The sequence below is a fragment of the Sitophilus oryzae genome, unplaced genomic scaffold, assembly GCF_002938485.1.
Source record: "Sitophilus oryzae breed Bouriz unplaced genomic scaffold, Soryzae_2.0 scaffold_125_pilon_pilon, whole genome shotgun sequence".
In the NCBI taxonomy this organism is placed as follows: Eukaryota; Metazoa; Arthropoda; class Insecta; order Coleoptera; family Curculionidae; genus Sitophilus; species Sitophilus oryzae.
This window is the reverse complement of record NW_022145904.1, coordinates 1,000,691-1,025,382: the sequence shown is the minus strand read 5'-3', so window position 1 is coordinate 1,025,382 and position 24,692 is coordinate 1,000,691. Positions and strand designations below refer to the sequence as shown.

At 34.4% G+C, this 24,692-nt stretch overlaps 3 protein-coding genes across 8 annotated transcripts in view; 1 reads left to right on the top strand and 2 right to left on the bottom strand.

The window, feature by feature from the left end:
• The window catches only part of LOC115874258 (protein KIAA0100), an 88,733-nt gene extending 85,023 nt beyond the window's left edge, over positions 1 to 3,710 (bottom strand). Inside the window, exons 1-4 of the mRNA XM_030889359.1 lie at positions 3,550 to 3,710; positions 3,057 to 3,193; positions 1,386 to 1,512; positions 1,124 to 1,321 (exon numbers count right to left, since the gene is read on the bottom strand). Coding sequence (XP_030745219.1) covers positions 1,124 to 1,321; positions 1,386 to 1,512; positions 3,057 to 3,112 — 381 coding nt within the window. The 5' untranslated portion in view covers positions 3,113 to 3,193; positions 3,550 to 3,710. The remainder of the gene's footprint in view (positions 1 to 1,123; positions 1,322 to 1,385; positions 1,513 to 3,056; positions 3,194 to 3,549) is intronic.
• A 274-nt stretch (positions 3,711 to 3,984) lies between these two features.
• On the bottom strand, positions 3,985 to 19,399 carry LOC115874257 (39S ribosomal protein L50, mitochondrial). Of its 2 annotated transcripts, XM_030889358.1 has the most exons (5): positions 19,284 to 19,399; positions 5,049 to 5,128; positions 4,782 to 4,885; positions 4,208 to 4,530; positions 3,985 to 4,143 (listed from the first exon to the last, which is right to left on the bottom strand). In XM_030889358.1, the coding sequence occupies exons 2-5, from the start codon at positions 5,106 to 5,108 to the stop codon at positions 4,025 to 4,027; spliced, it is 606 nt and encodes a 201-aa protein (XP_030745218.1). In that variant the 5' UTR covers positions 5,109 to 5,128; positions 19,284 to 19,399; the 3' UTR covers positions 3,985 to 4,024. The 2 variants fall into 2 exon arrangements, with proteins under 2 accessions (XP_030745218.1, XP_030745217.1); XM_030889357.1 differs by lacking the exon at positions 19,284 to 19,399 and having other exon boundaries at positions 5,049 to 5,264.
• Positions 5,375 to 24,692, top strand: part of LOC115874255 (mediator of RNA polymerase II transcription subunit 13) — a 166,286-nt gene continuing 146,968 nt past the window's right edge. For all 5 annotated transcript variants that reach the window (XM_030889356.1, XM_030889352.1, XM_030889355.1 and 2 more), the window contains exon 1: positions 5,375 to 5,507. In XM_030889356.1, the coding sequence (XP_030745216.1) occupies positions 5,439 to 5,507 (69 nt within the window). In that variant the 5' untranslated portion in view covers positions 5,375 to 5,438. The remainder of the gene's footprint in view (positions 5,508 to 24,692) is intronic.

Here is a 24,692-nt window from a genome sequence, read left to right as displayed (position 1 = left end):
TTGTATAATAATTTATTATTCCAGTTAAAAAATTTTTTAGACGAGTTCATTTACGGTAGCGAGCATAATTGGGGCTATTTCGGCTATAACGAAATTTTTTAAAGGTACATAATTATAATTTTAGAAGATGTTCATAAAACATTTAATCTCCAGTTGATTAAAAAAATTATATCATTAATATTGCAAATTATATTTTATCCTTCTATTTAATTTTTTGATTATGTAACGAGCACTTTGTTTACTCACTTGTTTCGTCGAACTGCTTGACTCCATTTTTGTTTTTGATTAACTCGAACCTATGAAGTTATAAAATGTTGTTTCGGGAGAGTTGAATATTCGGAAAAGTTAAATTATTGAATGTTATTGCACCCAACAATGCGCTAATTACGCCCTCCTTTACGCGTTAACATTTTTTCGGTAATTTTATTAACATTTGACGCAACACGACGCGACGCTTAGTTCGAATTCTTTTTCACTTATTTTTTACTACCCGAAACAGCGTTACATCACACAAACCTCTCGTACGTGAGTGTTTTATAGTCTCAATATCTACACTAGCAAAAAACTAAAATGCTTAATGACAAAACCACGATTTCAATATGTTTTAATGCGATCAACATGACGGCGGCGTGAAATAGGTACTGATAATTTCTGATTTTTGCCGTTGAAGCGCGGTTGGAATTTGTTGAAATCAACTGAAATGCACCAAGCCTATACACTGTTATATTTTATACTTATAAATTTTATCCTAATAGTAAGGATGGAAGCTGAAATATATCAAAAATAAGTGAAAAAAATGCGATAAAAAAGAAAAAAAATATTAACTACTGATTTTATACGATTCCACATTTACATTTAAAGTTCATGGTTTCAGAACACTTAATAGCTCTAGTGCCCCAGAAATACCAATGTAGAAGCCAAAATAATCCTTTTCATCCCATCAAACTATCAAAAAGCAATAAAATTAAGTATGGGGGGGGGGGGTTCCTTCAACAACTTGGAATGATTATGGAAAGTGGAGTTCATATTTGGATTGAGGAGGCCATATAGGAATCGGCAAAAATTGTGTCAGGGCTGATATTCATGCAGACCACTGTTATTAAGTAAGAAGAATTGTACTTACTTGGGCAAAACTGTTTATAAAATGAGGAACTTTTTTGTCCCTGAAGTCTAAAATATCATTATCAACATCATTTTGACTGTTACTGCTCTCATTTGTGGATAAAGTTTTATTGATTCTTACATCTTTAATGACCAATGTAATAAGTTTTGTGAGCTCTGAGTTTAAAAAACTACTTTTTACTCCTATTTCATCAATTTGCTACAAAACATTCAATAATAAATAAAACATAAATAGTGTTAGGAAAATTTAACCATGTCCTTACAATTGTATATCCATATTTAGAAATTTTTATATCACACAATTTAAAATATGGAAGCCCTATTTTTCCTATTTTAATAGGTATTTTGTATTTCTTTTCGAATATCCAGGATAATATAAATGGAAAAGCCCTGTAAAAAAATTGCAGAAAGTCAAAAGAAACACTAAATATCCTTAACTAATCAATATACCGGGTGCGTCTCAAATATGGCTCACCCCCATAACTTTTTCAATTTTTCAGATAAAATATAGAGATTTGGTATGTTAGTATATGACATAAATTAAAATTGACGCACTAAATTGTTTTCTGTCACTTTCTGTTTCACCGGAAATAACTACAACTTTTGAATTTTAAATGGCACCCTCGGTATTTTGTTACCTTATTCAATAGAAAATTACACTCTGATTAGAATGACATATCATATGTCAACTTTTGACATTTTTCGAATATGATTTATTTGAAATTGCAACATGCATAACGACAATTTGACTCGAAATACCAAGTGTGTAGTACCAAATTATTCGTAAAAAATGCTTTTTCTAAATATGCTAATGAGCCACCCTTGTTCTATTTGAAAAAATTAAGTTATGATTAAAAATACAATTTGGGCATCTTTTAACCGGCCAGGACCAGACAGTAAAAACATTAACCAATCAAATTTATTTTTCCAAGGCTCCTTGATTAAAAATTAGTGTTTTTAAGACACCCATGGCACTCTAGATTGAAATTTAAAATTCAATTTTGTTTTGAACGAAAATGTCAAAAATTGACCTACGATATGTCATATGATATGTTATTCTATTCAGAGTGTTACTTGAGTTGTCAAAAATCAAAAATTGTACTTAGTTATTCCGGTGAAACAGGAATCAAGAATTGAATACAGTCGATCGAGATTGAATATAGTCAATCAATCCTAATTTATGTCATATAATAACATACCAAATCTCGTTTTTTTATGTGTAGAGCCGTCTCAGATACTGCAGTCTTTGACGCCGTTTTTTTTCCATTTGTATGGTGTTTATATATTATCATGAAGCCCTCTTTGACGCCGTTTTTTTTTTCAATCGTATGGTGTTCATTAATTATCATGAAGCCCTTGAAGTCGTTTTTTTTTCGATTGTATGGTACATATAACTAATTAGAGGTCATTGGGTATAACAAGATATATTTTTTTTACTGATTTGCAGTTTAATTTACCACATGCAGTATGATGATGATGTGATGATAGTTATGATAGAATCTGTCCTGAATAATGAATATATGCACAATTGACAGATATTTGGATGGACAATGTTGAATGACAGACCCTCTAAACAATGGACTGTCTAGGATGTCTAACTTTCTCCAAAAAAATACTCGAGCATTTTATAACACTATCAAAAACTGTAATATTTTCAGCTAATAAAATATCGAAGTATCAATGGCTTGGAGGAAGACATTTTTAAAGAAAACCAATACAGAAATCCCTGGGACATGATCTTACTTAAAACATTATTTTCTCACATACAATTCATATAAATTGTGTAGCATTAAATTAATTATACTATTTACTTGATATCGAAAAGTGATATAGTTGTTTGAAACAATGTAGTTGCATAAATTAGATTAAATTCAACCTAACAGTTCTAATTCAAAAGAAACATTGTACACCACTATAAAACGGTTTTTACTCACCTTGAAAACCATAATACGGTAGCTAATATTATTGTAAGTACTAATAAAAAACCCATTATTTTTTGCAAAACACCTCCTCTTCTTAATATAATAATACTTCCATTTTCTAATGTTGTAAGTAGTTTTTTGATTAAAACCTGTTAAAAATATAAAAAATATTATGTGTTTCAATAAGAATATAAGAACCAAACGAACTGATAATAATAGTAATCCAATTATTCATTGCTCATAACTTAAGTCATAAAATAGATATTCAAAACCTTGTTTAAAACTAACAAAAAGTAGTATTAAAATCTAAAAATCAAGCTCAAATATTGTAAATTAAATAAAAAAAGTAAAGGTGTTTATTAGGTACAGCTCTCACTAAATTTTGTATTGATTTATACATTTATAGAAGATAAAAATGGTATGGTAGTAAAAAATAGGAATAAAAATGAAATAGGAAATTATTTTATGCAATAATCAAAATATACTCAAACATAGGCATACATACTCTCTAATTATAGTTAATTTTCCTGTGTTTTCCAGGAACTATTTAAATTCTAATTTTTCTTGAAATGATCAATTGCATTTACTTAGTTTTTATTAATTTTCTGCTGTTTTCTGTTTAATTTATTAATAAATAAACTTTTGACTTTGACAACTAATGTCATTAATATTTTTTTAGGTTATTTTTGAATATTTTCATAGACGACAGATAGATGGCAATATTTAAAATTAAGTTTTTTTTCTGCGATTAACCGCCAGCACGTAAAAAAATACCTTCTCATCCAAGAGATAGATTATGAAAAATTACACTTTAGTGCAAGTAAATTTTTTGTTAACTAGATACTTTAAGAATAACCGAAATCATCGTACGTATTTGGTATGTATTATAAGGGTATTATATGTTTGTATCTTATTTAGAATTAAGTGTTTAAAAACATTATTTGCATTTTAAGTTTTATTTACATCAATTAAATTACAAATTAAGTTAAATTCCTAAAGGTTTGTTTATGTCCCTTATATTTTCCTTTGTATTTAAGGCCAGTTACTATAGTTGAGCTTTCGGGAAATGCTGTTAGACCTCCAAACCGATCATCTGTATCTATAAATTAAAAAAGTGTTATTTATACATTTAAAATTAAATACATCAAAGATCATTGTTTTACCTGGAAGCCACCTGTGATATTCATGTTGAACATGTAGATTTTCAGGTAGTTCTACATTTTTTAACTTGTCATAAGGAGTTCTTACATCTACAGGTGTCTCGTAAAATTTGACTACATCTTTTAAAGTTTCTATTTGGTGTAACAATGAATTAGGAATACTGTGTCCTATTTGACTAAAACATGTGGCAAATAATTTGAAACGATCATTCAAATCAACTACTTTTGTGTCTAATTGTTCTGTTCCTAAAACCTCTTGGAATATTACTGATAAAGTTTTATTTACATCTGCTGGTGGAACGTATTCCTTCTGTGGGCGTAGGAAACTAAAATAGAAAATGTAGCTCTACATTTGTATAGTAATATGATTAATTTAGTATATAAATTTACTGGTTAAAAAAATGTAATTGTAAAAGTAATTTTAAAAAATAATTTAAATTTGTAGGCGCAGCCTCAAAAATATTGACTGGACGGTAGCGCTCCCTGGTGGCAGAAACATACAAATAAAGGGAAAGCAACGGTAATGGCTGCTCGCGCTAGTCGTAGTTGTCAAAAGGAAAGTAAAGGTGGTACACACCCTTTTGTGGCTAAAGATTCGGCTGTACCAGTTAATTTTGGGCCAGGTTTTCTATCTATACCCTTCTTTTTCTCCGCTTTTGTGGCGTAGCATTGCCGGAAAATCTAAAAATAACAAGGTTACAAACTAGTGAACTGAAACAAGTGCAAACAGTGACTACAGTGGTAACATGGAGGGAAATAAGACCAAGTGCTAATCTCGAAATATGCGGTATCGAAAATATGTGTTTTAAACTACGCTAGGATTTATTTGAAGTGTAATATTTACGTTTTTTGGTGCTAGAATCTGTCCTGTTTTCGAAATGCCATGCTTGAAAAACGCCGCCATGATCTTTACTGATTGACAATCTGCAACAAGAAAACACATACGTAAAGCGGCTCAGTCGGAGAGTCAGTCGATACGGTGAGACGCCTTTGCACAAAGCATGTCGTGAATAGATTCGAGTCGTGTACAACTCGGTAAGGGTTTTGATGGTTGGATTTTCGACGGTTTAGTATAGCTTGTTATTTCGTTACTGCCGCCATTTTGCAGTTGCTATTGAAGGTAAAAATTATTCGGTAAATATAAGCGTTTTTTCGTGCGGTTGAAGATATTTTTGTGACGTGATGTGTTAGTTTTGTGTAAACTGTGGATTAATCATTTAAAAATGGATCAAATATGACGCACCCCAGTTTTCAAACTAACGGAGCTAGTTTAGAAGATTGCCACACAAACTTCTTTGCTTTGGTAAGTTAATAAGCATGTTACACCATGATTTAAATTCTCTACTATAAATATCTGTATGTGTCACAGTACAATTAAGTCAGATCGGTCAGAGTTGAGATAGAGAGGAAAACTTTTGATGTTTACGTTGTTTTTTTCTCATCTGGAAATTAGTTTATATCGTCGTTATTCCGCGATACAATTGTTGTTAGGTAGCAATAGTCGATACGTTGTGTTTTTGTTGCCTTTGACATTGTTATCATAACTGACACCATTTAATTTAAAACAAACGAACTACGTAACATTGTTTACTTGATAAAAAATTAGAATCAACCCACTCTGATTGCGATATATTTTCACTTTCTCTCTTATTAGAAGTCGACCGTGTTATTTCGTTTAGACAGGAAATTTGATTCCCGCAATTCCTGTATCTAAAAATCAATTGAGGACGCAGTTTGGCGATTTTCCTTGGTGGTTTTTAGTGGAAAAGCTCACGAACATTGCGGGTGTTCTAATGTGAACGAACGCAAGACGTTGTTGCCAAACCGTGCATAACGGTGTCCATGGCCTACTATTGTTATGATAGGCATTCCATTTAAGCATTTGTTATTCTACAGTTTCTTTTTAGCCCTCATTACTTTTACATTTATTTCTTTGACGATGATCGTATATTAATGATAATCGACTTATATTTAAACATATATCTAGTTCAAATAAATATAATATTTAGTATTAATTTATTTTACTTAAATATAATTTTTTGAAAGTAGGTATAATGGTTTTATATCATTTTATTCAGATTCTGTAATCTACACTATCTATTTAATTCTAATTGAACTATAAATATCATTATTTAATCAAAATGTAATTGAAAATATTTTACCTTTTTAGTTTCAAGGTCAATAATTATAAATAAATAAATTGTATTTTTTAACAAGCTTTATTAGTATTTATGTTTTTCTCTCGGGTTTTCTTGAAAAATGTGGTAGGTATCTAATTTTAATATACAATATGTGCAAAAAGTTTTACATAAAGCATTACACTAGATTTTTTAACTGTTAAAGTTAAAGCTCTCTTAAACATACTTTTTTTTATTGTACGGTATAGGAAATATTAAAATTGATTAATATATAGGTACCTACTTGGCGTGCCATTTTTTATAAATTAGAAATTACTTTTAATAGTACAATTTTATACGTATGTGCTTCAAATTGCTTATTTACTTTTTATTTAATAGTAAAAGTAGTAGTATTTATCACAGTATCTATCTAAAGATACATTCTACTTAAATATTATTACATATATAGCCATAAAATTCTACTATGAAAAGTGAGGAACAAAGTAAATAATCTTAAAAATCAAATTATATACGTACAAACATTCATACAATATGTTTGTTAAATGCGATATTTTTAGATAATCACATATGAAGAATTATCATAAATACCTTTATTGATTTTAAAGTATGATAAATTTGGCACTTGAATTTGCTAATATTTTAAGATTTAAATCACAGGTAGCGCAATTGTTTTAAAACATTTTCTATTGCGATTGGAATCAAAGAGAAAATGAACGAATTCTGTAAGGGCCTTAACAATAATTAACGACAAAATAATTACTTTGTAGGTATAGAATTTGAGATCTAGAGTTATACCACTTTCTAGCCATATTGCCATGTTGTTAGAAATTTCTTAGCTATTATATTGGGAAAATAGGTAATAATCAGTAACTGAAACCAAATTTAATTGATTTCAAATAAATTGTTTCTTTTTATAAAAATACATTGTAGACCAGATTTTTTGCTTTATCGCCATGTAAAGCTAATGGGATTGACGGACGGAGCCATGTGCAGGTTCTGTCATTCTAAAGAAGAAACGGCAGAACACACATGTCGGTGTGACAGCTTGGCAAATGTGCGATTCTTTGTAATAGGCAGTGATAGGCCAGGGATATGAAGGATTCACTCTCCAAGTTGCTAGACTTTGTGAAAAGGATGGGACTGGAGAATGTTACCTAAGGATCAGAAGAGGACCACAATAGAACTGGAAAGATCGCAGTGGTACCTCGAAGAATCGAATATATTTAGACAATTTATAATATAATTCCATTACCGATGTCCGCAATGAATGTAGAATGAGTAAGAGGGGGTACACACCCTTCCCCGGTTGGAGTTTGGCCCTCCGTGCCGCCCTTCACAGTCGAGGAGCTTCCTCCGGCTGAGGAACCCGTGAGGTGGAGGCTGGAGGATCTGTCTCCATTTTCTCCACCTCTTTAACGTGGTCTCTCCTTAAATCTGATACCGATGTCCCGTATCTATAATAGAGGATATGTCTCTCTTTCTCTATTGCCTCCTTGGATTTGAGGTCAATTCCTATTGTGAGGACCTGTCCGCAATGAACTTCACCTTGAATATCTTGCTCGATCTTCTTGCTTTTGATCTTTGGATTTCCTGGCTTTATGTAAGAAATCTGCAGGAAGAAAAATGCACCTTTCTCGGTATTCCCCGGAATATATTCTTCTGGTCATCTTGTAAATGTTTATTATTTTTTTTAAAGAAAACTAAAAAGTCAAACAAACAGTTCTTCGCAAATGTTTGCGCACTCGAAGTAAATTTTACTAATGTGGATTTTACTAATGTGTGCGTTGCATAAATCGGACGCAAGTATTTTCGACGCACACAACGCATGTTTTTGAGCCAATATTAAAAGATTTTGTGTTGCAGTTGGACGATCTGCTATCAAAAGTAATGCGCTGGCAAATTGCACCTTCATAGAAAGCAGAGCCATTAGGGTAACATTGAGGAGGGCAGCTCATTATTGCCATACCATGTAGAATGTAGAATGTTTAGGAGTTAATCACCGCGACCTTACAGATGTATTGTATATTCCCCTTTCTTGAGTTATAACGAGTTATAACTCATCATACAGTCTCAGGGCTTTAACAAAAGCCAGCATCTGAGACGGCTCCACAGAGGTCAGCTCTTCATCCTCGACATCAGCCGTACCAAAGTTCATGGCACGAAAGGTCGTCGTCTCGGCGCACTCAGTGATAAGGTGTTCTGGTGCCATACCGTACTATACCGTAGTTCTTGGGATCAACGATTAATTAAATATTTATGAAAAAAAATACCAGCGAGAACATGGCTTAAAACAAGTCCATCATTTATTTAAGAAATAGAGAAAAACACAGGGCAATTCATTACGCATCAAAAATTTATCAATGAGGGCGCTGCTTAAATTAGCATTGTTTACCACCTTTAAAGATGTCAAAGGAAACACCGGCTCTAAGCAGACACGAGACCCCAACTATTCTGTATTGACGTAATCGTCTTTGTCTCCATGCGAACAAATCTGTCATTAGCAGCCCGACGGACGCGACGAGCTGACAACGCCGCCCGCACTCTTTAATAACGAGTAAAAAGGCCAATAAGACGTGCGCAATGTGTCGGAATGCGGCTAGTCAGTCGGAAAAGTGTGCGGCGTCGGCGGCGACGTTTATTTTTTATTATTTTTCGGTGATCGGGCGGATTGGTGGCGGGGGAGCGAGGAGTCCGTAAGCTCAACGAATTATAAACGGAACAACTCATCGGGTCACTAGTTTGGACGGGGTTATAAACGTTTGGAAATCTTGGCTATTCGGCAAACGATTTGCGGCGTTCTCACCATTTTTTTTTCTATGAGATCAGAGAAAATACGTTAAATACATTTGCAGGTTTGGTCGAGTCAAAACAACGAAGTTTGCTGATAAACTTTTTAGTTAATTTTTTAGTTTTTTTACTGTCTTTTATACACAATGCTGTGGACACCTTCCTCTAGCAGATGCGAGATCTTGTCGTTGGTGGGGAACCTCCAGGTCAGGTACTAGGGGGTATCCTCTGTGGCACTTTGGCTCACAACCTCAACAAAAATCTAAATCCTATGATGGCGGGGCCAGGTCAAAGGGATGCGTGACTAGATTGAAGACTAGCTTCTACTGGTTCCAACCTTGGAACACCAGGGGGCACCTCATTGTATTTTCGTCCCCCTTACTTCTACATACGGGGCTCTGTAGAAGTGGACCGACCAACCCTTAGGGTGTAATTGACTTCAAATCCAAGGAGGCAATAGAGAAAGGGGGATATATGGAGACAGATCCACCAGCCTTCATCTCACGGGTACCTCAGCCGGAGACAAGCCGGAGAAAATAAAGACGCTCAGCTTAGAAAATTCGAGAAAACCAGTCTCATTCAAATATTCTACTCGGATAAAGTCATCAAATCGTTGTGGTCAATGGACTGTCCTCTCTTCGCGACCGAATGTTCAAAGAATTGTTTATTTTTGCCTTTTGCTGTTAAACTTTTTTTGTCTTGAAATCAGAAAACTGAAAACAATTATGGGAACAGCACGAATTTTGTATTTATTCGGATCGTCGAAATCAGAAATGACCGTTTTCCGTTCAGTTTTCTATTCTGCATAATATTAAGGTCTGCGAATTTTAAAATAGAGCCGCCCTCGTATACACTGCCATGGCCACGTGAATGCACGATTATTTCGGACGGTATTATTCCTGAATTAAAGCTAGTATGATACTTATCCTAGATCAGGATTTCTTGTGTGAACAAGAAATCCTGATCCGAAAACCTTTTCAACTGTGAACACATTTTGAAATCAATTAGCTGAAAAAAATAAAAGATAATACTAATAGGGCAATGCATGCAGACTCAATAGGCACCTAAAGCTAATGAGACTGACGGACCAAGGCATGTTCGGATTTTTTCAGTACGACAGTCTGGCGTCTACAGGTTATTAGACTTTCTGAAAAAAATGGAACTTAAGTATCAGGAGAAGACCATAATAGACCTGGAAAATTCGCAGTGGAACAGGCCAATAACAACCTCGGATTAATATGAGTTATTTTTCTTTTAGTCTTTAATAAGAGAATAAGAGAGAATTTGCGATGTTGTTTCAAATTTTGAACAAATTAGATATAATTAAAGGTCAATCAGTTCCTATAACGTATTTTTTTTTACAAGAAACTCGGTTGGCAATCATCAATAAAAGGTAGCAAACCTAGCGATTAGATGACATCAATATCAGATCGGAATGTGAAGATATGTGCCCGAAGACTAGTATTCAAAAAGATAACAGTGAAAGCAAAGTGAAAATAAAACAAAATTCAAGAAAAAATTAAGCAATGAAATATTCTCTAGAACAAAGACATAATAAATCAAGATACATCTAAATTTTTTATGTAATAACTTGGTTAAAATCGGGCTAAAATAATCACAGACAAATTTTGATAAAAAGCGACTTAAAAAATACGTTTGTTAAGAAAATAAATTTTCATGTTTATTTAGTAAAAGTTAATACCACTTTTTATCTATTTTATTTAACAAGTAATTGTAATCTTCATTCTACATGGCATTTATTTGCAAGTATTCGTTTAACTCGTCTTTACTAGGTTAAGGTTTCGGGTTAAGGTTAATAAATCTATTTCTCTCGAGAGAGAGAACCCGACAGACATGAATACGCTACTAATCCGATTATTGGTCCTAATAAGCCACTGACGGAGGAATAGGCTTCCTTTATCGAGATTTTGGAGAACTTACACTCTGAACAACCTCCGCAAAATGGATAAGAAATAATCGATATGTCATTGAACTGGCTATAGTTTAATGTAGGGTATCTAATTGCTTCTAGCTAATAATATTCTCCTGTATTTGGATTCACTACATCCTTATACCACAGAAGAAGTAATAAATTAATTAATGTAAGCTCTGTATATTTATGGTATTACAAATTTTCGTGCCAATAATTAAAACAATATATAAAATTAAATTTCACAAAAATATGTGTGATTTTTTTTCTTTTAATATAAATTTTTTATAGATATTTTCTGTAGAACAGAGTTGTCACTATATTGCCTGAGGGAAGAAATCTCGGAAGAAATAAATTATTTCTAGGCCTCTATTGTAGATCTTATTTTTATAAAATAATACGTAATTAAACAGATCATTTTATTTCTTCTCTTGAAAGATAATTTTTAGTACCTTTTATACTTCCCATTTTAAAAATACAATTTTTAATCAAGTAGGTAATCCAAATCACAGAAAATCCAACAATTCTAACAGCAACACATCAATTATTGTTCTATTTGTTTCTGTATGGCTGTATCCAACGCTAGTAAGAAAGAAGATAGACAGTACAAAGGACAGTACAGAAGTCAAGACAATGTTGAAAAAATTCTTGTTTCATATTCTATAAATTTTAAGCTCCAGTACTCATATTTCTGAATAAATATATTGGATTATAAAAAATGGCATTTTATTTTTTTTTCTGTTTTTTTTTCTATTTCTATTTCATTCTTTTCATTTTATTTTTTCTGTTTTATTCCTTTGTTTTAATTTTTGATAAGAGAGAAACCAAAGTCACATGGTCTTGGAACTCTCTGTCAAAAAAAATCTACTTTTTTATTTAAAGATTATTTTAAAATTGCAATTTTTTTCAGTTAGGTAATTCAAGTCAAAGGTATTTATTACAATTGGCCCATTGGTAGTTATGTCGCTGTATCCAATGTTAGTAAGAAACAAATAAGTCATAGATGGAGTTATAGATAGATAGATGGTATATAGATGATGTCATTGATGAAGTTCAGATTGCCAAGACACATTTTTTTAATTTATGCTTGTTTTTCTTTTTTTCAATATAATTTTATTTTTCTTATTTTTTTTAATTTTATCTAAATACTAAAACTGACTGTCAGAAGTCTCGTAAGGAGATTTTTTCTAAACAGAGACTTTATGGCAGTATTTTAAATGCAATTGTATATTTTACTAAGATAGGCAGTGATCGAAATGGACTGGAATATGAACCGAAACGCAACACATTACTGTGGATTAATTTGGCAGTTGCCAGTTCTAAAGATATTTCCGAATTCCTTTTTTATTATAACTTTGAATCTCGAGAGTAATTTTGTGTATCTTGGTCTATTTCGAACACTGTATAGTGATAAGTAATTCAAGTCAAAGACGTCTCTCATTTGACCTTTGTTGTTTTGTGTTAGGTATATCCAAGCCAGCATGAAAGAATGATAACAAAAAGGGTTGGTCTTTGACGAGATGATCTTTTTTTGAATAAATTTATTTCTGTCTACAATTCATTCTTGCTATTTAGAATTCTCTTAACAATCGGCACCTACGACTTTTCATCTAAAGGATTGTTATAAAAATACACAAGATTTGTTGTGGACAAGATGTTTATTTTTTATATTTGCCAGAACCCTAATACTGTTTTTCTCAATAAATGTCTTTTCATTTATACCAAAAGTATTTTATTTTTCTAAATTATTTTCTATTCTATTATGCTCTACTGCTCTGTTCTATTATGGTATATTCTACTCTAGTCTATTATGCTCTATCCTATTCTATTATGCTCTATTCTACTCTATTCTGCTTTATTCTAGTCTACTATATATTCTACTCTACTCTAATGTTTTCTGCTCTACTTATGTATACTACTACTTATGTATATATTATATGTTCTGTTTCTATTTTTTCCTAATTTTCGGAAGGAGTGAACCATTTTATCAAAAAGGGTCTTTCGAGTTGAATGTTATAAGGTAACAGCTGCTACAACAAAACATTGAAATCAAAATGGAATTCATGCTTATTGGAGTATCGACACTAGAACAGGCACATACGATTACTATACTGGCCTGGCCATTCTAAGTCAGTACCCGATCTTTCAACGTCTAAGGACTATTACTTGGAATGTCGATTATTATATTTTAACAGCTGTTTAGTGCCAATTAGAGATATTACTCATGTAAATATATCTGATTAAGACTAAACAACGATTCAAATATGATAGCCCACATTCAAAATAATGGCTCTAAAACAAAGATAAAGGTAATTGACTTACACTGTCACTAGGTTGATAGACAGAGGCATAAGAAATTCAAGGTTGACGCTTCTTTGCTTGGCATGGTTTGGGATTAAGTGGGCACACCAATTAAATTCGGAATATTGTGTGAGCTCGAGTGTGAGATATTACTTGCAGTAAATTAATTATTTTTGGTATATTGGTCCAAACCGAACTGCTGTCGCCATGGGAGGTTACATTTTTGGATGCAAAGCCCACTTTCTCAGTTGACATTTTGTCTCATTATTTCATGGTTTATCCATTATTATCTTACATGTTGAGATGCAGACTATCGAATTATAATGACCAGATCTATAATAATATAATATTAATTTCTTCGAGCGTCATTCTTTTATACATCAAACAAGATATTTGTTTTTTTTCCAATTCAAAATTCAGGGATTTATGATTTTCAATGGTGGAGAGTCATTGATTTTGACACATAGTCTATTCACACACATCTTTCTTGAAAGTGGATATTATATTGTACTAATTAAGTCAAAAGAAAGCTTTATAAAAGCTTGAAGATATTGATAACATTACGATAGTGTTGAAGAATTTGAGTGAAGTCGACTAACAGTGGAAACCCTAACCATTATTATTTACTTAGATAATTTATAAAAAAAGAGATACAAATTCTGCTAGTGGTAATCATAATTAAGTGCCCCATAGAGGTTAGCGAGCTAAAGCTAGAAAGCTGTATCTCATTTTCTGTTAGACACTGACTAGTAGATGCCTAACCCAAGGCCAAAGTATTGAGAACAGTGAAGTTTGGTTGGAGTTTTTTTTTGGAGTTCAGATATTATTTTTTTATGAGATGAAATGACCAGAGACCTCTGATATTATGGTTATTGCGAACTGTGTTCCCAATTTTTTACATATAAAAGTGAAAGTATTAAGAATAAATATCCTCTTCAATTGCAATAAATGCAATGTGGCAAGTTTTCACATGATAAAATGAAAATATTTCTATCTCGATTTCTATAGTACACTTTAAAATCCAGACTATTGAATTAGAGATCAGATCCAAAATAATATAAATATACGTATTATTATAATAGTATTTATTTCGTCGAGTTTCATTTTTCTAAACGTGAAACAAGCTTTTTTCCAATTCATCCACCGGAAGCGTCTAACCTACGAAAGCCAAGACCGTCTTCGTTTTATCTACCTGATTCGAAAAAATCCCGGATCCCGACGACCTCGTAGCTTCGTCTAATGGTGATTCTAGAACGTTTAGGTGCGGAGAAGAACGCACCTTCTGCTACCACGAGGGGCTATTGACCTGCATACCTACGATAGAGCACTTCCCTCGCTCGGGCGTCCGTCTGCCCATTGGCAAACCAGTACCACGTGTCTCGCACCCTGTTCGGATGCCTTCGAGCAGATGTCTGTCGATGGGGACGGGAGTAGACATATATACGGGGTGTGTTTTAAGTAGGAGTGGAAAGTTTAAGTGACAGTACAACTTGTCCATTTAAACGCACTGAAAAATAAATTGGTATTGATGTTATTAGCCGACATACCAATAGGTATGGTATGGTATTAAAATCGGCAAAAAAAGTATTTTTATTTTCACTCAAAATGAGTTATTTGGGTCATAAATGACCTAAACACAAAATATTTTCATGGGGTCTGTCTGTCTATGTCTGTCTGTCCGTCTGTAACACGATAACTCAAAAACCGCTGTTCGAACCGATTTTAACCAAACTTGGCACAAAAATATTGTGGCACCCGAGTATCTGGCCATTAGTTTTTGGTGGGGGTGGGGGGTTGGTAAGGGGGTATGGGAGGGGGTTAAAATTTTTAAAAAATCTTAACTCCAAAATTGCAGTAGCTAGCGAAACGCCGTTTTCAAATTAAGATTAGGAATAATATGTCCAACAAAATTGGTAATAACATCAAAATCAGTCAAAGTCGCAGTTTTTGAGATATTAACATATTTTAGTATGGGCGGCTATACGTGCCTCCAGGCGCCAATTTTTTTGCATTACGATTGAAATATTTTTCATAGTTCACAATTCTCACTTTGCTTTAACTTGTCTTGGATTGTTTTTTCCAACCTTTAATTAGCCGCAGTGGAGCGTCTTGTATATTAGGTTGGTGTTTTAAATTCTTGGTTTGGTTTGGTTTTTTGTTGTTGACTTATATTAAAACCAGCTCATAGATTAGATTCTTGGAGGGGGCTATCGTCCTAATCCACTGCGGCATTTTCAAATCTATTGTGTGGTCCTCTTCTGATCCTTAGGTTACATTTTCTAGTCCTATCTGTATATACTCTTTCAAAAAGTCTAGCAACTTGGGGTCTGATTGGGCAATGATCTATCATTGCCTATTACAGCGAACCGCGCATTATTCAGGCTATCGCATATTCAGTTTATAATGGCTTGTTAGTAGACCCACTGTGTGGATAAGTTGGACCTCCAGAACAACAAACTGTGTAATTTTAAGCAAAAGAGAAGGCACCTAGGAGGAGGAGTAGACCCACTACACCTGTCACTGTCTTTGCTTATCAGATCTGTCGTGAATTTTGGCAAATGTTCTACTTGAACTTTGTAGCCATACTCTTTACTGCTTTCGCAACGCCGCAGAAGGGTGCTGGGCCTATGAATGACATTGATGAACCTTGTTTGGCCATTCTATCTGCTTTTTCATTACTAACAACTACAAATAGAGGTTTTACTGTCTAGGTGTTGTATATTAGCTTAGACATCGGCTTAGTTATTTTAAATTCTTGGTTTGCATATGAACGCACAAGACAGAGAAAAAGGTTGTTGACTTATATTAAAACCAGTTGATAAACGAAGATACAGGGAATTGCAGGGTTGTCGGTTTTCATGTGCGTTAGATACTATAGATATGGTTAAAAATAAGGAAGATGGGAATTTTATTTAAGTGGACACACTAAGAGTTTATTGAACATTATGTTCGGTATTGCAACTGTTAATAGACTTATTAATTAATTGTTAAAATATTGGTCCAATTCTGGCCACAATGGTGTTTCAAATGCCTACTTGATGGGTTTTAAGTTCTTGATGTAAAATCCGAGGACACCACATACTCGTAGAAGGAGAGTAGATATGGGGGCACTTGAGCCAGACAGCAGACTTTTACTGATTTTTCTGTCTGTTTTACTGTTTATTTTCTGTCTGGTTCGTACTTTTTGACGTCTGTTTCACTGTTTTTACTGCTTATTTTGTTGTTTTTTTTTTGTTTTGCTTTTTCGTAAAACATATATTACGATCTTTGACTAAACGTGTTGAAAACTCAGGGATTTAAGTTTTTTGGATCATCATTGATACATAGCCTACGTATCTTTCTTGGAAGTGGATATTATATTGTACTAATTAGAGATTATATTGTGCTAAGTCAAAAGGAAGCTATATAAAAGCTTGAAGATATTGATAAGGCATCGTAAGCGTTGAAGAATTAGTAGTGGAAACCCTAGCCATTATTATTTTTTTAGATAACTTATCAAATAACAGATACAAACTCTGCTAGGGGTAATCATAATAATTAATTGCCCTGTAGAGGTTAGCGAGCTTAAGCTGTAAAGTACTATCTTTTTTTATTAGACATTGACTGGTAGTAGATGCCTAAGCCAAGTCTAAGGTTTGGAGTACATAGAGTTTGGCTAGTTCAGAGATTATTTTTTGATGTGAAAATTTTCACAGAACTCGGATATTAGTATGGCCACTCCGTACTGTGTTCCCAATTTACATATAAAAGTGAAAGTATTAAAAATGAATACCCTCTTTAAGTGGAATGTAACAAGTTTTCACATGATAAAATGGAAATATTGATAAGCGATTTACATCAAGACGATTAATACATTCAAGATTATTCGTTCTTCTGCTAATAATTAGCATGGTTCTGATTTTTTTCTACATAAACAAAGTAAATTTTGTTTAATCATAGTATTCAAGGTTTCTGTTTCTAGTAAATTCTAGAGTAGACATCCGGAGGAAAAAAATATTCCTTGCGGTTTTTACTCTAAATAACACACTTTCTATTAATTGATGCATTACCTAACGAACGTGTCGGCTTTGTTTTGGCCGGTCTATAACTTGCAAGTCGCGTACAGATTGATAATATGCAAACGGGTAATTATTTCACCGTTAATTAAATATTATGTGGAAACGGTTTATTTATTAGTTAACCGCATACGCTATTACTAAATATTATTAGTATACAATTTCTTAGTTTTGCCACACGAAGCGTTTTCTTTAATAGAAAATTTAAAAATCAAATTTAATTAAACTTAACATATACTCTAAGATGTTTATTAAATAACTTGAAGGTATTAGCGTCTCGAAATATGGTACGATTTTTTAATCCAGTGAATTGAACACTCATATAAAATAATTCTAATTCTAAGCTGAAAATACTGTACTTTTCCATTTATTTTTCTGAAAAGTACCTCTTTTCATAGATTAACTATTCTAGTTTTAGTAATAATTGTTATTAGTCATCTAATTTAACATTTTTTGGAAATCCCTGGATTAGTTGCTAGCGAACAATATTCCGACCTTGGGGAATAATTCTGATGAACTCTGTGGAGAGCACGAGAGGAAAATTCTGAATGTATATCTGGTAATATTTAGCGAGCTTACTACTAGTTTGAGACCCAAACCATCGATTTAGGCTTAGATGAAAATGTAGGATTATGAAGCAAACACTATTACCGTAGAATAATTCTGATGAACTTTTGAGAAGATGAGAAGAAAATTGTTACAGAGTCTGAGATAGAAGTCTTTTATTGAAATTTAGAGGATAATTTAGGAATATAATAATAACAGCTTCCGTATATAGCGTTTAACGCCTTGGGAGTAGCAAGGTACAGCTTACCATACTAGAGCCGTTCGGTATACAAGGAAGGTAATGTGGCTAGCACTACGCTACAACTGCCTATTATTACTTCAGGATTGTGAATCCCAAGTACTCATTTAAGGCTGAGTCGACCTAGGTGCCCAAACTATTTTTATTTTAATAAAAATAGTCGGCTGATGAAATGCCGGGTGTGGGATTTGAACCCACTACCTTCAGATTGGTAGACGAGAGCCTGTACCTCTACGTCACCGGGCACCTATAATATAACTTCACAAAAGGATTATATTTTTGAAGTATGAAGCAAAACAGATATGTATAAATGTATATAATAAATAAAGGACCTAGTATGGTTGGTTAAGGAGACTTTACAAATAGAGGTATTACTGTATGGTATATGGAGGGATGGACACTAAATATGAACAAAATTGAGGCGTTCGAGGTGTGGATCTATAGGCGTGTTCTAAAGATTCCATGGACTGCAAGAAAGACTAACGATGAGATCTTGAGAATTATTAATAAAGACCGCGCACTGCTAGACACAATGAAACGCCAAAAAGTAGCATATTTGGGTCACGTAATATGTAACGATAGATACCGATTCTTTATTCAGTTGATCATTGAATGAATTGGTATTGCATATTTTCAAGGGCCAACTAAAATAATGGAACTGAGGATGACTAGTTGTTATTATTTTTTAATACAATCTCCTTTAAAATTGGGTTAACATTTCACAGGTTAAAGAAATCTTTTTTTTTAATTGAAATATCAAAATTTTAATGTTTTAATTTACTTATCCTTGATCATTCAACCTGTTTTTGTTTGACCTCTGAAATTTAATGTTCATAAATTAATTAAAAAAAAAGCATTAGAATGGAAGAAAACATGAATATAAAAATATATTAATATTAACGACGAACCTGAAACTGACCTAAGTTAAGCCAGAATATCTTTATTCCCTTCAGTTTATTACTGTTTCTTTTTAATGAATAATAACCGCATCAGTTAAATAAGGGTCCTTCTAATCTCGATAAAAACCACCACAACAGAGCGAAACCTTCCCGTCGTCGCCTACCTACTCTTCGAACGGCCACCGGTATCGCGACGTTGCCACCTCCTCCTCCCCTATCACCGTCTCTCTCGCACTTATTGGAGGCCCCGTTAGGCACAAGCGGTGGCGGCGCGTCTTTGCCGCATCAATGATCAATGTCGAGCAGCGGAAAATTGCAAGCTCTGGCTGGCCGGCAGCGCGGTCTAGCTGTTTATTAGTTTCCTGCGTTGCCGTTGTTCTTTTTCGCGCGCGCCGTTACTCTTAACCTTATTTCGTCATTTTCTGTCGTGATGTCGAAGGGGGGATCGTTCTAGTTGCAATAACGATGTGGTAATTGTGTCGAATTATTGCATACTGATACTGAGACAGGAATAGATAATGTGATTGAATAAAAAGCTAAATGAATTATGGGACATAATAATAAATTGGACGCATCTTTTGATAGCGTTTCTGTTTAAAGGATACTTGGGTAGGTGCTAGGTGCCCATTGGTTCGGAGTATTTAGTTTTCGGTCTATATACTCCTATTAACTCTATTTCTGTTATCCGATAGTCAAAGAGTCTTAAGAGCGGGGTTTTTACTCAGTAACTATCGAAGTTCGTTAAAGAATTCCTAGAGAAACTAAACAAATCAGGCAAAGAAAATAAAGTATTCCTTTGCCATTGGGGGTGCCAGCCCACCAAGGGATAGAAGGTAATGAAAAAGCAAACGATCTTGCTAGAAAAAGAGCGATCACTTAACTGAACCAGAACCGTTCTGCTTCCCAAAAAGGAAACCAACTTTAAGCGAAACTCATAACCTGGAAGGCACCATCCGTAATCTGGAATGGAAACCCTTCAACGGTTAAAGACACCCGAAGTAATTTCTCAGGATTTAGGACCGAATCAAAGATTTTCCTTCATTTAAGTAAGAAGAAAGTTGTGTGTAGCCGGCCGTAGCGCAAGCAGTTAGTGTGTCGACCTGCGGTGTGAGAGATAGGATGGTACTGGGTTCGATCATCAGCCAGTACGGTCGCTTTATTTATTTAAATAAAAAGCGAGCCGCCACCTCAAAGAAGACAATGGCAAACCACCTTGAGTATATTTGCCTAGTACAGCCTCTCAAATAGTGCCGTTCGGATTCGGCGATAAACTGTAGGTCCCGTTGTCACGCCCTTTCTAATTTGAAGTTCAATAAAACACAAGTTTACTTAATTAGGATGAATTGCATAGAGGCCACTAGCTTTTTAATTTTAACAGCCGGGTGGTCGAGGTTCAAAGATATTAATAAAAGGGCGCCACGAGATTATACTCTATGAACTCGGCATAAAAGATGTAACTATTAAGTAGACTTTAACACTAACCTCGAACTGTTGAGTGTAACTACCATGAACTTCAAATATACTACAATTACTTGAACTTAAGTGACTCTAACTTAACTATGAGACTAGACTGTAAATAATACTACTAAAAATATTTAAGCAATTTATTAAAACATTAAAAGTTAAATAGGATATATAAAAACGAATAGAAAATGAAAAATGAATGTAAATGACTGACAATGTATGTTAAATCAGTATGTAAATCAATAAGAACTAAACCTATGACGTCAAACCCCCTTAGCTAACTTATACTAGATACAGTCAGGGTGGTTTATAAATAGCAAATTTAAATCTAAACAGTCTTACTCTAATGGATGTACAATCTTGAAACAACTCGGAAGTTCCTCCGGCTGAGCTACGGTGTATAGCTATGAGGTGGCTACAGCAGGGTACAGCAGCTCTGTGTACTGTCACTGGAGCCCACGGATGTCAGCAGACGTACAGATGAAAGGCAAGTTGTTGAGGTTTCAAATGGTGAACATAAAAACCCTAAATCATATTGGTTGTCTTAGAAAAGAGCCTCAATTATAGAACAAGGACTAGCACAACGTGTAGGGAGTTAATACAGGTAATAAAGAAGGACTAATCAAATCTGAACTTTACCTCAACGAGGCTTTATGATGTCCAACGGGTAACTCTACACACGGGCAACAGGAACGGATGGAATTCTGGACTGTTCTGTACTACGGTCTGGATCGGTCTTCTTGCTCTACAATTACGAACAACCAAATAAGACTTAAGAAAGATAACACTCAACTAATCTTTCTACACCACGTGGGCGTGGAAAAGTCGAAAACCAGTCAACAATATGAACAAAAATCAGTTGAGCATTGACTTAGAATAGGCAGAAGAATTATAGCATACCTTGGAACTATTCGGGGACTTCTTGGGCACGTGGAATCGGAATATCGGTCGGAAAATTTGGCTATTTTAATCCCATTGCGGAAATTAGTCGGCGGTCCATACAAATCAACAAAATCCAACCACGTCTCTGACCAAAGGTGTTTCGGAAGCCTTAATCCTTCTTTACGAAGACCTGCTATTTACCAACAGGGAATGCTTCACGAAACGGCAGCCAGTTCTTCACGACGATATTCTTCAGCCGGGGAGTACACAAGAAGTGATGCAAGGATTCGATTTCCTTCACAAAATCAGATTTCAACCGGAAATCTCCCTCCAGGATATAGATAGAGAACTATATATCTTGACTAGTCCAACTCACAAAAAGGCATAAATAAAAAATGATGTTTTCTCCTCAGCCATATTCCATATCCGGTCAATGAACGAACTAAACTCAGAAATTCCACAATTAAAAGAACGAATTGCACACTGCGATCCACATCAAAAATAACCAATTTAACTACGAAATTTTATCTGATAATTATAAAATTTCAATAACCAAAACAAAGGATAAATAAATCCAAAAACATCTGATTTGATCTGACAGTGACAAGTGACCAGTGATGACCAAAGATATAGAGAGATGGACAAAAAGCCTACTACTGCTGGTGTGCCTGGTCCAGTGACAATATTGTGTATCTATAGCTGTATATCGCGGTGTATATCGGGTTGCATAATTGTAAAATTTAAATAAAATAATATTTAACAATAAAATTATAGTAAACATGATGCAAAAATAATAGCTATTTGCGATATTTTATGAGCCAGCACACAGAGGTCGTTGCGAGGAAATTTGACTGTTACACCGTGTACTGGTGAAACACTGATGATACAAATCACAAGTACATGCGAGAGGTAGCCGACGCTCTGTATAGAGTACGGCACTGTAAGAAGAAGAAGAAGTAAGAACAATCTTCGGATTGTCATGGGGTTTTTAACTGTGGCACTGTCTCCTCAATGAAAACCTCAGTAGATTGCAACTAAGAAACAGCGGCAAAAATACAGCGGGGAAATGGGGAAACACCAGAACACGTCATCACTGAGTGCGCCGAGACGACAACGTTGTGTCATAAACTTTAGTACGACTGATATCGGAGATGTAGAACTAACCTCTGTAAAATCGTTTCAGGTACTTACTGGCTTCTGTCAAAGCTCGGCGATTGTATGATGAGTTATATCTAAGAAAGGGGGAATAGATATAAGGTCGCGGTGATTAACTTTTCTCATCCCATACAATCTACAGTGGGACATAGGAAATGTCTGTAGAATAGCTTGTGCCGGTTATTACATCGGATCTTGGCTCAAACGGAATCCTATATCAAAGTCACCATCTCTGAGTCAGTGGCTTACAGTCAACACTGATTCGTGTTCATCGCTAGTAATAAAGCATTAAGTTGTTTAGTATTTCCGAAGTTGGAAATATGGAATACTGTGCGTCCCATTCTGCTCCAATTCACTTCGGTAAAACTACGAATGGTAATGGGTATAAAATAAATAGCTCAATTCAATATGTTACTCAGAACTAAGCCGAACTTGCAAAATATCTTAACTCAGTTAGTTTTGATTTGGTTTGGTTTGGTTAGGTTTGGATTAATCGGCTTTAATAATACTTTAGAACCGAAAACATTCAATTTTCAAATATACTCTGAGAACTACGTAGTAAATATATATTATTTCATTAATGAATCAATACGTTGAAACACCGGTTCTCATTAGAACACCGAAGTTAAGCGACGTAAGGCGATACTGGTGGGTGGACGGGTGACCGGTTCGAAACTCTGTATCGTGCTGTTGTTCAAGGGAAAAGTGTAAAATCTATTGATACACACTGCTCATTCACGCCGGTTCGAGGCCGAATGAGATCGGATATCTCGTGAGTAAGAGTTGATTTAGACACTTCCTAAGTCGGTAGGCCATTGACCATGATATGGCCGAGGACCGCGGTTCGGATTCCGCGTAAACAAAGTAAGCTCCGTCCAGATTCCCTGGCAGCAAAAAGGAGACGTTAACTGAAATCTTTACTTTCATTAATGAATTACCAGAATGCAAGCGGTGGTAAAATTAAACCAACCAATCAGCCAATGAGTTCTATTATAGCCTCTAAAACTATACCATATAAGCTGCTTCATTTAGAGTAAAGCAAAAACTAGATGGAATGTCGATAAAAATATTCTTTTTTATATACTTATTCATGGCATTTGTTTTACTAGGGTCTAACATATATAAAACAGATAAAAGTCGGAATAGCACTAAAACTTTTATCACTTTTATGACTACTGAAAACAATATTTATTGAGTATATTCTTTTGGGTGTTCGTTTTTTAAGTTTCTGCTATCGTTTATATTAAATGCTGAAATAAAGATGAGACTAGAAGAATAGAAATTAGACATAGACATTTATCTTTTTTCTTACTAGACCTCTAATAAAAAAAATATAAACTAATAAACGGCATCTATATATCATTCCGCATGTAATAAGCCGTTTCTCGGCTTATCCCATTCGTCCCTATTCGGAAACAGGGCATTGTAGGTGCGTGTCAAGAGGTCGAGTGGTAGTGTGAGATCCGAGACCATTCCCAGAATCTCATCCGACTGTAGTTCGTCTACTAGTCGGTTTTGTATGAACATGATTGTTCCTTGGCGTTCTCGTGCCATATTTAGAAACCTATATGTAGCCCATTTCGCCTCTCTTTCCAAAAGAATTTGAAGAGGAGGTAAGTCGAGTAAGGTGACCGAATATAAGTTTACAGTTGTTTTATTTGAATGTCTCATTTTTTACCTAAATATGGCATGTCTCATTTTTACACCACTTGACCCTATATAAAGAAAAGAAAATCCCAGACACGTGACTTCGTTAACTTTACCACATATTTGCGGAATCCCATCTTATGTAGAATCTTAACGACCCCGTCGATATCCTTACTAAAAAGGCAATAAATAGCGAATGTTCCGAAATCGGCGGCCGGTAGTTTTATGAATGACGTGGGCCGCGCCATTCATTTCGATCGTTTGGCCACCGACTCCGCTTCGTTTCTGTTTCCATTCTTCTCTCGTTCTGCTGCGTTCGACTACGACGGCTCTACAATAACTTTTCCAACGATAATTTGGCATGCCGGTGGACAGCGCACGAAAGTTTTTATTACTAGGTCACGTCCTTAAGATTTTTCAGATCG